The 14,464-nt window shown below is 37.2% G+C and overlaps 1 protein-coding gene across 3 annotated transcripts in view; it reads left to right on the top strand.

Moving 5' to 3' along the window:
• The window catches only part of SNX13 (sorting nexin 13), a 123,163-nt gene extending 118,950 nt beyond the window's left edge, over positions 1 to 4,213 (top strand). For 2 of the 3 annotated variants that reach the window (XM_005667667.3, XM_003357459.5), the window contains exon 26: positions 699 to 4,213. In XM_005667667.3, the coding sequence (XP_005667724.2) occupies positions 699 to 946 (248 nt within the window). In that variant the 3' untranslated portion in view covers positions 947 to 4,213. The remainder of the gene's footprint in view (positions 1 to 698) is intronic. The other variant, XM_021063410.1, reaches the window with a different exon arrangement.

Below are 14,464 nucleotides of genomic sequence, written 5' to 3'. Positions count from 1 at the left end.
GTTTTAGAGTTCACACACCATTTTTCATGTTATCTCAAGAAGGCTTTATTTTTTTAAATTTTTTTATTTTTGTCTTTTTAGGGTCTATGGAAGTTCCCAGGCTAGGAGTCAGATTGGAGCTAAAGCCTCTGGCGTAAGCCACAGCCACAACAACACGGTATCCAAGCCGCATGTCTGACCTACACCACAGCTCACAGCAATGCTGGGTTCTTAACCTGCTGAGTGAGGCCAGGGATCAAAACTGCATCCCCATGGATGCTAGTCAGATTCATTTCCACTGCGCCAAATGGAATTCCCCCTAAACAAAGCTTTATAAGCTTGCAGTTATAAAGATATTGGTTGTTATAAATCCCCATTTAAAGATGAGGAGAGAGATTCAGGGTGGGTAAGTTATCCTATAGATATTTAAGGGACAAGATTATAACTGTAATTTGGGGTTTCTGAGCCTGGGTCCTACTTTCTCCCTGTGCTGTATTATCTCCCAGTATCTATTGCATAAGTGGATGCATGCATGCATGCTTGCAAATGTATACACATTTTAAGTCAATGTTAAATAACTGAAACACATTAACTGAACACCTACTATTTATCAGTTACCTGCTGTGTACTTTACATGCTTTAACTTAGCATAGTTTAGGCCTTGTATTTCCTTTGAGTAATGAATTATGTTTATTTCCCCTCCCCTCCCCTTCATTTAGATGAACTGAAGCACATTATTGGGGCTGAGACCACACGAAAGGGTATTCTTCGTGTTTTTGAAATGTTTCAACACAACCAGTTAAACAGGAGAATGGTTTATGTCTTTTTGGAAGGCTTTTTGGAAACCTTATTTCCACAGTATAAATTCCGTGAACTTTTCAACAAACTGCATTCACGGTCAAAGCAGATGCAGAAATATAAACAGAAACTTCAGACTACTCAAGCGCCTTCTTTACAGAAAAGGTGACACTCCAATCTATGAAGCTGGTGTTCATTTTGTCCAGAACTAATGGTATGAACAGATCTTCTGGGGCTTAATTCATATACTGTTGTGTCTGCACCAGTCTTTTAGTGTCTCAAAATAGATTATTAATACATCCATAAGACTGTGGTTCTTCTCATCCTTGTCTATAATCCAGCCACTACCAAGAGAGATTTCTGTGTCTTAAATGATTTGGTGCATATTTTTGCAGCACTGAGAGGATACTGCCCCCATCTCAAGCAAGAATGCCGTTGGTCTCTTCCGTTTCAAACTAATCAGCATTCTCCAGCAGTGACAAAAGTGCCAGAGTGTATATATGAGAGCTAAGGAAAGCACAAAACAATGGTTCACAGATAAATTGGCTAATTTGTTTAGCAGTGGGAAACTGTGCAATGTTCTGTTTGGGAGGATTTGTTTTGCATAATGATTTTATAGGTCTTGTCAGAATTTTGATAGAGTGTAGATTAGCTAGGTGAACGATCTTTAGAACATCTCTTTCAGGTCTGGGGAGAGTGACAGAATGCCCTTAAAGTATGAAGTAACACTATACCAAAATTACAGTTTTGTGACATAAAATAAAAACCAAGTATGTAGTAAAACCAATCAAAACCAAAATTTGATTGGATTTGTTATTCTTTGGTAGAAAACAGATTTTAATTGATTGCTATGTGTCTTAAGGGCTCTATTTTGCTCTTATGGTCCTCAGTTATAAGTTTTATTTTGATATTCTGTATGCAAAAAGAAGCATATGGTGGCTCTTATTTAAGTTTTGAAATTATTACAGTTTTCTTTAAGAGATTACTGATTACATAATAGGGGATTAATTTGTTGAAAGAACTGCCAAATACTTATAAAAATAGGGAAATTTAAAAATTAGTACTCTTTTGAAAGTTACTATATGCTAATTTTAAATTGTGTGATCTAGACATACGTTAGGTGATTGCAAAAACAGCAAATCAGAGGATTAAATGAGCTTATTAGTCATATGTGAACAAATTCCTAACTCTATTACAGTGTACATATATGAAAATAATGAAAACAGAACTATAATATTTTTTAAAATATGCTTTTATTTATATTTTGCATAATGTAAAACTCTACAAAATAAAGCAAGTTGGCAAAATCCCTCGGTGTATACATTAAGTCCCTAAAATAATTTTATACCAACAGCAAAATACCTTTTGCAGTTTTGAAACCTCTGCATTTTCTATAGTTTCGCATTCTCCACTCGTCCATCTTGGAAGTCTTCATATCCCTTGTATGTAGGATTTCTGCATTGTTTTAAATACTTCGAGTGACCAAGGGTTTGGGTGTGTCAGGATTTTTTCTTTTAAAAAAATTTAACACTAAAACCTTAAAATAATGAAGCTATTTATCAGACCACTGAGCCAAGATCCTGGTATTAAGAGAACGTCCAGGTGCTTAGATAAAGGGACAGAGTATTGGTATCCCAGTTGTTTGGGAGCTTTAAGGTTGGAACAAGATATTATTGTCTTGTTCTCAGTGAGATCCTACTTTGAAAGCAAAGCCTAGTAGCATAAAGCCTTCCTTTAAAGCTTTATAATAATAATAATAATAATAATCATATTTATTAATAATGCTGTTGTGCATACTTATAGTATGCATATACTCAGCCTGTGTTGCATGTCTTCAGAATTACATAAATGAAATCCCTTTCATTTAAACTTGCAAATGAAAAAAGATCCTTATCGACTCTGGTGGAAGAAATAATATTTCTTCTCAGTGTGTCTTCCTGCCCTGGTCCCTCCCCATGCCCCAGGCTTTGGAAGAAAAGATATGTGAAATATGTCTACAGGAAGCATCAGCATGGCCATAAGTGCAATGATTTTTAAATATACCCATGTCCATTTCAAGTATATTTTTGACATAAATAAATCTAAGAATAAAGAATTCATGTAAGAGCCTAGCATGTACATGTAAAAAAGCATTTCTAGATAATGGGAGGAATGCTGGCCATCAACCAGGGAAAGAAAGGTCGTGCAGGATTGCAAATTTTCATAAAGCCCTGCAAGATAACTGCGATCATACCAAAAATTGAGTAAATGGATTTTTAAAATAATTTTGTTTAAAAGAGTTTATATTTCAAAAGCAGAAATGTCAAATGGTAGTCTGTGTAAATGGTTGTGCATCTTCCATTTGCACATCTGTGTTTTACATCAGAGAGCCATGGTCATGCTAAAATTAGAGATACTTTTGGTCAAGTTGTGTGTAAAATATTTAACCCATAAGTCAAGTACAGAGTACTATGTTTAATAAAGTCATTACATTTAATGCATTTGCATATATCGATATATACATGAAGAGGCTTTATGTCTTCTGATATTTGATTTTTGAATGTGTTTTTAAGTCAGTGGTGCCTTTAGGCAAGAAACTTCAGAATTAATCATTCTTTGTTTGGGTTTTCTGATTTTTCAGGTAACGTAAACTATTTAGAAACCGTCACTAGTTACTAACTTCATTCACCTAAGAAATTGATTGTATGATTTAAATATAACAGATGGGCATTTCCTACAATTAGAGTGTTCTGAATAGTTGCTGAAAGTAATTGTGCCATTGACCAATGGATGCACTTCGTTAGCCTTAATTTTTTTTTTAAGAAAACATTTAAAACTTTATTAAATATTTCATTTCCCTAATTTAAAGTTTGTGCTGCTGATGTTTGGAAAAAATCAGTTAAGTGCTACCCAGAAAGTGTACCAACTTTTTAAAAATGAAGAACAATGTAAAATTACACAATCTAAAATTTTAATTTGTGCAATATTTTCATTTAATGCATGTGTATTTGAGTAATTGTAAAATAAATGAATTTTTAATGTTTTGAGATCTAGTTTAAACTGTCTTCTTAACCCAACAACTTACATTCCGTTGTTGCTGCATCCTTTTATTTAAGGACTTGTTTTAAAAGTCTTTTTGTCACTCCTTGTAAAATTCTTTTGTTATTAGTAAATTTTGCTTATAGGAGAATGGCTCCTGTTATTACAAGGGAAAAATACAAAGAGCACATTTTAGGATTATAATTGTTAAAAGATAACTTGTGCATATCATTGTACAGTAAGTGTCAACTGTGTGCCTAACTATTCTATCAATACTTCTTTAACAAAGAAGAAACAACAATCAGAATGTCAGTTATTTTTATTGAACTAAAAAGATTAAAGATTTTTTTGGTTTGCGTTATATTCTGTCCATTAGAAAATACTAATAAAGTATTAACAAACCTTTTTGTTGAATTTATTTAGTAGTGATGCATTTTTATTACTTTAAAAATGCTTGCCCAGTTTCCTTACTTTTAGCAACTGTATTTATTTCCTTTCTTTTCATTTTAGAAATCAAGCAATTCAAGTTCCAGGTTGATAGATGAACTCTTGAGTGATTACTGATTTAAAACTGACTGAATTTAATTTTTCTTTTTCTGGGGCAAGTAATTTATACCATCAAAACATTAAAGAAACAATACTTCCTTACATACCAAATTATAGTTTTCTCATAGAGGGAAGGTTCAGTAAATAATCCATTAATGATATTTGTTTAATCTCAATTTAAATTCATAGTCTGCCTGATATTAAAGGTTTTGGTTCTAAAGCCAATTAGATTCAGTACTCAGCAATGTAGCTATGCCTAGTTGGTCATAGTATTTACAGCCTTCTTGAATCTTTATCCACAGACTCTTCAGACATCAGTGTATTACTCCTACCCTACCAGGAGCAGGCAGAATATTTCTCAAAATGCATACTGTAATATATTAGTCCCTTTAAAATGTTCCTGGAGGAATAATTTTATGCTTTCATGTAACCCATGCAAATCTACATACTACCCAAAACCATAAAATGGTCCTTCACAATTCAAGTGATCATATCAAAGATTTTGAAAAATTCTGTAATAACTCAATTTGTTTTCCTGACTCCCCAAACTTAGTTAATATGTATTTTTGTCATGAACACATATTAATAGCTCGAGAACAGTATTCCCAAGGAATGTGGTTTTAAAAAAATCTTAGGGGAGAGCAAAGAGGTGAAGCATTTTTAATTAGGGAATATAAACTAGACAGAGAAACCAATGGGACACAGTGTTTTGGGGGGGGGTTGTGTATTTTTTTTAGCCTGTCCATTCCAATGGAAAGTTCAGTGTTTGAAAGAAAAAGGAGACTTTGAAAAATCGACAGCAGATATTAGAGTTGAAATTGTCCCTGAGTACCAGAATGATGAACTCAGTGAAGGATAAATGTCTTTCATGAGAAGTGAAAAAGATACTTGCCAAGGATCTTGCTGATGTGCACAAGAATAGTACCTAGGAGTAAATAGAGAGGAGAGAGAAACATCATACAGTTCAGTTTTTAAAATGTGTTGCAGGAGTTTCCACTGTGGCTCAGTTCAGCTGCAACGAACTGGACCAGTATCCATGAGGATGCAGGTTCTCGCCCTGACCTCGCTCAGTGGGTTAAGGATCCAGCATTGCCAGGGGCTTGGTGTAGGTCACAGACATGGCTCGGATCCTGCATTGCTGTGGCTGTGGTGTAGGCCGGCAGCTGCAGCTCCAATTCAACCCCTAGTCTGGGAACTTCCATATATACAGTGGGTGTGGCCCTAAAAAGACCGAAAAAAAAAAAAGAAAAAAAGGGTTGCAGACATTGACCCATACATAATAGCAGATACTATGTTTGATCATGGAACAATGGCAACAGCTAAGAACCCAGTACTTCACAAGAAAAGAAAAATTAATAGAACGAATTTATTTAATAATCTCATTTCTGATGACCAGTGAACAGTGTATGAGAATTGTACGAAATGTGATATATTTCAAGTTGGTAAACATGACCTTTTACATGTCATTGAGTGGAATAAAATAGTAGGTCTGTTTGTTGGAAAACGCCAGACTACTCCCTAGTGATTCACCAGAAGGCTCTCGGGACTTGGTCTAAAGTCATACAGCAAAGATTTCTTATGGCCGAAGGATAGAGAACATGATCAAAGGAAAAGGGTGTATTGGGCAAAATTTTAAGGGGAACTAGGCACTAGCTTCCAAAGTTCCTCTCCCAATGCAATCTTGCAGGATACACTTAATTCCCCCCAGCAATGTGTTGTAATAACATGTGCAACATGGCCAACCAAGGAAGCTCATTCAAGACTCTGCCTATAGTTTTAATCAGTTTGGGGAATGGTAGGAATACTCCCCAAATCTAAGTTCTTAGGCACCTTATAAACAGGCCTTTCAAAGGATAGCAGTCGTAACTACTGTGGTAACTTACTTCTGTGCAACTGTTGACTATATTGATCAAAAAAAATGGCTAATAGAGGTAATGAGTTGCACTGCAGGTCATTATCCTGTGTAGAAGCCTCTCACCCAGAAGTGGAAACAGCAAAAAAAATTTAGATGCAGGTGAAAAAAAGTTTGTGGTCATGTTATGAACATATATTGCAATCCAAGAAGCTGGAGGAACATACTTGGGTATTTCCAATAAAGATTTTCATAGCAAACAATTCTATAGCACTTATCACAGTTTTTGGAGGTGTAGCTGCTATTATGTTCTCCAGTTTATAGATGGGAAAACTCAAGCACACCAACATTTCAGACCTGGTTAAGTGATCAGGTTGAAATCTCAGGTGCTTTGACTTTAGAATTGGTGCCAGTTTCTCACCAGGGGCATAATTGATGTTTGGGGCTGCATAATTGTTTTGTGGGAGCTGTCCTGTTGACCCTTAAAAAGTTTAGCAGCATCATTATGTTCTATGTGCTAGATGATGCCAGTAGCATCTCCCTACCCTCCACTGTGACAACCAAAAATGTCTGGGGGCAAAGTTTCCACCAGTTGAGAACCACTGATCTGTGCTTTCAGGCACAAAAATGAGATAAAGAGACCAAAAGCTTTAATTCTGGGTATCTGTCTTTTCTCTGAAATCAGTCACCTGGCAGATTTGTGGCTGGTCTTGTAGCAACAACAGTGGCATACCTAGCTCTGTTTTAAGAGGGCAAGAAGGCTCGAAGCAGCAAAGCAAAATATTCTATCTTGTCTTGATTCAAATAAGCATCCCATAGTAGGGGAGAATAGGAGAGGAAGAGAAGGACTTTTCAACTGAGATACAAACAAGAAAAATGAGGTTTTTCTTGATGTTTAAAGATGTGAGATTAATGATATATATGGGAAAATTGCTGTTTTACTCCAATGACCAGGCTGTTACCTCAGTAACATACTCATGGGATATTTTCCTTTCAAATAACTATTGTCCTTTTAATTCTGTAAGCCAGTCCTTGAGCCTAAAAATACCTTGCAGACTTCTTTGCAAGTATTTAAAAGCCTTTCTTAAAATGCTCTGGTGTCTTGAGTTTTCCTTCGACAAGTGAAGGTTACACTGGATGCCCAGGTGACTCACCTGCACTGACTTAACCTCCAGGGATGAGCCTCATTCAACAATTGGTGTTTTCACCCTTGCTGATTGCTTCCTTTCCCCTTTCCACTCCTGCCTCCCACCCCCATTCTTTCTCTGGTTCTTTTCCTGAGTCTTGGTCAAGTCTAGTTCTGATTTTGCTTTTCTTTTTAGGGCCACACCCTTAGCATATGGAAGTTCCCAGTCTAGGGGTCTAATCAGAGCTACAGCTGCTGGCCTACACCATAGCCACAGGAGTGCCAGATCCACGCTGCATCTGTGACCTACACCACACTTCAGGGCAACGCCAGATCCTTAACCCACTGAGCAAGGCCAGTGATAGAACTCCATGTCCTCATGGATCTGAGTTGGGTTCGTGACTGCTGAACCACCACTATGGCAACTACCTGGTTCTGATTTTGATTTAGCCCACAGCACAACTGTTGTGTTTCTCGATTGGTGAAAGCAATGTTGGGAAGTTGATATTTTATAGTCTGACCTTGTGATTCTCAAGCAGCCATTTGCCTTTTTTGTTTGCCTGTCCTGAGGATTCTTAAATATCTTAACTGGCTTTTCGGAGTAGGTTTAGCAGGCCACTTGCTGGTCTCACCTGTGGGATTAAGTTCACGTTGTAGTCTACACCAATAATGGTGTTTCTTCTGCCAGAGGTAGAAGCCTCCGTGTTTGTCGTATTTACATAGTACAATAAGCTGAAAAAAAAAAGGTTTTGTGCCTGCATGAAACATAGTGGTTCCCTGCAATCCTTTGTGTTTCTGACTTCCCTCCTTCCAAAGCTGCTGCAACAATATGGTGAGTTTCGTTCTTTATTTTTGATTCAAGAGACAAGCAGTTGTTTAAATGAGGCTGCTACTTCTGTGTGTTTGTGTGTTTGCTCATAAATGGGGGAAAATCTTTTCTGTCTAAAAGAGAGGCAACTAGCCTTTAACAAATGGTCTGTTTATAAAGTAGTACTTTGCAGCTGGCATTCAGCCACTTTATTGTTTCTCAACTTCTAGAAATTGAGAACAAAAATCGATCACTTACATGCAGTACTGAGAATATCTAATTCAGATACACAGATTAACCATCAAATAGAGAATTTAAACAAGAATTTCTGAAAAAGTTCAATGAGTTTCGTATAGTTATGGAGTAAGAGTGGTTGAAATTAAGAATTTTTCTTGGTTTTTATAACAGTTTTATCAATGAGTGAATGTGTGTTGGAATAGGACTGCAGATTGAATGGAAAATACTACTTCTGGCTTGTTACAAGCTTCATGACTTCCTATGCAACCTGATGGATGTTGAATAGCCTCATTTTTCTTTCTCGTTTCTTTAAAAACAAAACTTCATGATGAGCCAGATAAAGATTCAAAAAAGTGCTTTACATTAAGAACAAAACACATGGAGTTCCCATCGTGGCCTAGCGGTTAACGAACTGGACTAGTATCCACGAGGACATGGGGTCGATCCCTCGCCTTGCTCAGTGGGTTGAGGATCCGGCGTTGGCGTAAGCTGCTGCAGGCTTGGCTCAGGTGCTGCATTGCTGTGGCTATGGTGTAGGCTGGTGACTATAGTTCCCATTAGACCCCTACCCTAGGAACTTCCATAGGCCTCAGGTGTGGCCCTAAAAACACACATACACGCAAAAACCACACACACATATATACTAAAATAGCAAGAAGTCCACCACTCAACTCCAGAGTTCCCTTAGCTTGCTCAAGAGTTGGATAAAATTCTTCTATCACATGAGTATGAAATATTTTCTAAATGTATTTGTTGATAGACTTATATACCTTTGCTTATCTCTGTAGATAATTAATTTTAGATTATAAAGTTTAATGGAACTCTTAAGTTTGATCTCATAAATAGACTAAGGGCTTACATAAATTAAAAAAAAAGAACGAATTAATTTTTAGAAAGTAAAAAAAAAGTCCAGTGTGTAAGTTTGCTAGCTCTTTAATGAAACTCAAATATTTATGGAAGGAGGTGGGTGAAAAATCCATTCTTTAAATTAGTGGCCTTGGTTGCTAGGATAAAACATAAAAAAACAAAGTTGTGCGTATGTTACATGTGTATAACAAGAAAAAATAACACCAGGAAAAATGCTAGTCCTTATTTTAATAATTAGGTTTATAAATATAGAAAAATCAGATAATATTACTAAACAAGGAGAATACTTGGACAAGTCAGATAGTTTTAATAATTTTGGTTTAAAACAACTATAGGTCTTTGCCTTAGTGCAAAAGTAATATTACACTAAAGTTTCTAATTTATACAAAATTCAGATGACTGTTCCTCTAGAAAGCATAATTTGAATGCCATAAATTTCCTACACCGATTTAATGGATTAAGTTAGTTACATTTGTCTCCACAACATATTTAAGATCATAAAAACTGTGTTTGACTGAATTAGCAGTTATCCTCATGGAACATTTGTGAGTAGCTGGACATTTTTGATTGTTAGGGCTAGAGAAATTGCTGTTAGCATCTTAAGGAGGGATGCTGCTAAACATCTTAGAGCACTCCTCAACAAAGAAATATCTGGTCCAAAGTGTCAGTAGTGCTGAGGTTGCAAAACACTGAACTAAATGTAATTATTATGGCTTTATAGAAAAACAAGGACTTAATCCTCTGATGTTACAGATCATATAATAATGTTAATGAATTTACAATGCCTGTGTAACAAAATAAAACCTGTCATACTTTTTTGAAATTCATCTGTTGCTTCATATATCAATAACTCATCCTTTTTACTGTTAAGTAACATTCCATATAGTGTAGTATAGTGTGGCTATACCACAATTGTTTTGCCTACTCTCCAGATGAAGGACGTTTGGGTTATTTCAAGATTTTGGTAATTGTGAATAAAGCTGCTATAAACGTATAATAAAGAATTTGGTTCCTGCGAGGCATACTCTAAATCCATGGAATTTCATGAGCAATTGTCTTTACTATTCATGAGCTCCTTCAATCATCTTATACTAAGGAGATGAGTTGACTTAGGGTGGGGCTTGTCACCTGAAAGATCAACCAAGTGATTAGAGGTTTGGAGTTGGTGGAGACTGGAGATTGAGTTCAGTCACATGACCAATGATTTCAATCATATCTCTGTGCTGAAACCTCAATAAGAACTCTGGACATCAAAGCTCAGTAGATCATCCTGGTTGGAGAGCCCATTGCTGTGCCAGTAGTCTTACCACCCACCCTGATGCGTGCAAAGGAAGCATGGAAGCTCACACTGTGGGACCTCCCAGATCTCACCCTTTTTTCTGAATTTCCTGGACCAGAGATCAAATCTGAGCCGGAGCTGCATCCTACTCCACAGCTGCAGTAACGCTGGGTCCTTAACCCACTGTTCTGGGCAGGGGATTGAACAGGTGCCTCCACAGAGACAAGCCAGATCATTAACTCACTGCACCATAGTGGGATCTCCCCAGACCTCACACTTTGTGTCTCTTCATTTGACCGATCATGAATTTTATCCTTTACAGTAAAAATGTAATCATAATTTATTGCCTTTCTGAATTCTGTGAATAGTTCTAGTGCCTCATCAAACCTGAGGGTGTTGTGGTAACTCCTAGATTTGTAAGGCAATTAAAAGTACAGCTGACTTGGGCATTCCCAAATGCGGCTGGCATCAGGAGTAAGGGCAGTCTTGTTGGAGATGTGCCTTTAAATTTGTGGAATGTGACGTTAACTCCTAGAGGGTAGCATCAGAATTGTGTTGTAGTATACCAGCTGGTGTTAGAACAAGCATGCCGTACAGTGTGTGTGTGGACATATGCTTTCAATCTCTTTTGTAAATTCTTAGGAGAGATGTTGCTAGGTTATATGGTAAGTGTATATTTAATTTTATTAGAAACTGCCAAACCATTTTCTTTCTTTCTTTTTGTCTTTTTAGGGCTGCGCCCATGGCACATGGAGGTTCCCAGGCTAGGGGTTGAATTAGAGCTGTACCTGCCAACCTAGGCCACAGCCACAGCAATGCCAGATCCGAGCCTCATCTGTGACCTACACAACAGCGCATGGCAACGCCAGATCCTTAACCCAGTGTGTGAGGCCAGGGATCAAACCTGTGTCCTCAGTGATACTAGCCAGGACGGGAACTCCTGCCAAACTATTTTCTAAAGCAGTTGTAGTTGTTTTGCACTTCCACTAGTAATGTAGAAGATTTTCAGTTTCTCTGCATCCTTGTCAGCATTTGATATTATAAGACTTTTGTTTTTTTAAGTGATGCCATTCTAATGGGTGTATAACTGTCTCTTTTTGTAACTTTAATGTGTTTTCCTGATGACTAATATTTTGCACATCTTTTCATTTGCTTCTTTGCCATCCTATCTCTTCTTTGGCGAAGTGTGTGTTCAAATCTTCTGCTCACTTCTTTTTAATAGGGTTGTTTGCTTTCTTATTAATGAGTCCCGAAAATTCTTTTTTTACATTCTGAAAACAAGTTTTTTGTTGGTTGGTTGGTTGGTTTTTTGCCTTTTCTAGGTCCACTCCTGCAACATATGGAGGTTTCCAGGCTAGGGGTCTAATCGGCGCTATAGCTGCTGGCCTACGCCACAGCCACAGCAATGCGGGATCTGAGCTGCATCTGTGACCTACACCACAGCTCACAGCAATGTTGGATCCTTAACCCACTGAGCAAGGCCAGGGATCAAACCCACAACCTCATGGTTCCTAGTCGGATTCGTTAACTACTGTGCCATGATGGGGACTCCTGAAAACAAGTTTTTAAAAAATTTATTTTATTGAGGTATAGTTGATTTACAGTGATGTTTTAATTTCTGCTGTACAGCAGTTTCGCTGTGTATATATATATATATATTTGTACTGTGTATATAAGTATTCTGCTGTGTGTGTGTGTGTATAACATCTTAAATCATTCATTTAGGTTGTGTACATACATGTTCACTGTATACATATATACATTTTTTTTCATATTTTCCATTATGGTTTATCAGAATATTGAATATAGTTGACTGTGCTATATAGTAAGATCATGTTATTTATCCATTCTGCATTATATAATAGTTTGCACCTGCTAATCCCAAACTTCCAATCCATCCTTCCCCTGCCCCTTTCCCCTTTGGAAACCACAAGTCTGTTCTCTATGTTTGTGAGTCTGTTTCTATTTTGTAGATAGGTTCATTTGTGCCATATTTTAGGTTTCACACCTAAGTGATATTGTATGGCATTTGCCTTTTTCTTCCTGATTTCACATAGTATGAGAATCTCTAGTTCCATCCATGTTGCCACAAATGGCATTATTTCTTTCTATTTTATGACTGAGTAGTAAGTATTCTGCTGTGTGTGTGTGTGTGTGTGTGTATAACATCTTAATTCATTCATTTAGGTTGTTTATAGAAATAAGTTTTTTAACAGATGTGTGTTTTGTAAAGTTTTTCTCCCAGTCTGTGGCTTATTTAATTTCTTTCACAATCCTTTCAACTAACAGGATTTAAATTTTTTTTTTTTTTTTTTTGCTATTTCTTTGGGCCGCTCCTGCGGCATATGGAGGTTCCCAGGCTAGGGGTTGAATCGGAGCTGTAGCCACCGGCCTACGCCAGAGCCACAGCAACATGGGATCCGAGTCGCGTCTGCAACCTACACCACAGCTCATGGCAACGGATCGTTAACCCACTGAGCAAGGGCAGGGACCGAACCCGCAACCTCATGGTTCCTAGTTGGATTCGTTAACTACTGCGCCACGACGGGAACTCCAGGATTTTAAAATTTTGATGCAGTATAATTTATTAAATTTTCCTTGTTGTTTCTTGTCTAAGAAAACTTTGCTTAATCAATACCACAAAGATACTTTTTTGTTTTCTTTCAGAAATTTTATAGTTTTAGGCTTTACATTTAGGTCTTCGGCAAATCTCAAATTAAGTTTTTTGTGAGGTGTGAGTTGATTCTTTGTTTTGTATATCAGTGACCAGTTAATCCTTCATTATTGTTGCAGAGAGTATTCTGTATCCCATTAAATTAGCTTAGCACTTTAGTTGAATGTTGTTGAATATCAATTGACCATACCTGTGTGGTTCTATTTCTAAATTTCTGTTCCATGGATCTTTATATCTATCTTTTGTCAATACTATAATTTATGGCTTTGTAGTAAGTCCTGAAATTCAGTTGTATGAGTCCTTTAACTTGTTTTTAGTTTTCAAAATAGTTTAGTTGTTTGGACTCCTTTGCTTCTCCATACAGATTTTAGAATCAGCTTGTCTACAAAACAAAATAACTTCCCCCACCTCTCCAAACCCTACTAAACTTTTGATAGGAATTGTATATAATCAATAGCTCAGTTTGGTGAGAATTGACATCTTAATATTGAAACTTTCAATCCATGAGCCGATATGAATTCTCAGTGTTTCCTTATTTCATTGAACAAATGTTTTACATTTTTGTTACATTTAATAGTTTGTTGGGTTTTTTTGATGTCACACAAATCGTTGGTACTGTATTTAATTTAACATTCAGTTGTTCATTGCTAGTATAGAGAAACATAATGTTTTATGTTGACCTTGATATCTGTGACCTTGCTACTCAAATTTTCTTTGAGATTTTCTGTATAGACACTCCTGTCATCTGCTAATAATGGCAGTCTTAAGTCTTCATTTCCACTTTGTATGCCTCCCACTCCCTCCCCCCCACACCTTAACCTGCTTTACGTCACCAAGAACTCCAGCATATTGCTGAATAGGAATGATGAGAGCGGATACACCTGTGCAGTTCTTTCTCTATTAAGTTTGGAGGTGGGCTGTAGGCTTTTTGTAAATACTCTTAATCAGACAGAGGGGAATTCTTTTTGTTTTTGCTAGCAGTTTTGATCACAAGTGCATGTGGGAGTTCCCGTCGTGGCGCAGTGGTTAACGAATCCGACTAGGAACCATGAGGTTGAGGGTTCGGTCCCTGCCCTTGCTCAGTGGGTTAACGATCCGGCGTTGCTGTGAGCTGTGGTGTAGGTTGCAGACGCGGCTCGGATCCCGCGTTGCTGTGGCTCTGGCATAGGCTGGTGGCTACAGCTCCGATTCAACCCCTAGCCTGGGAACCTCCATATGCCACGGGAGTGGCCCAAGAAATAGCAACAACAACAACAAGACAAAAAACAAACAAACAAACA

Source organism: Sus scrofa, chromosome 9 (assembly GCF_000003025.6).
Source record: "Sus scrofa isolate TJ Tabasco breed Duroc chromosome 9, Sscrofa11.1, whole genome shotgun sequence".
NCBI classification, from domain to species: Eukaryota; Metazoa; Chordata; class Mammalia; order Artiodactyla; family Suidae; genus Sus; species Sus scrofa.
Note: the sequence above shows the minus strand (reverse complement) of the source record. Positions and strands in the feature narration are given on the sequence as shown.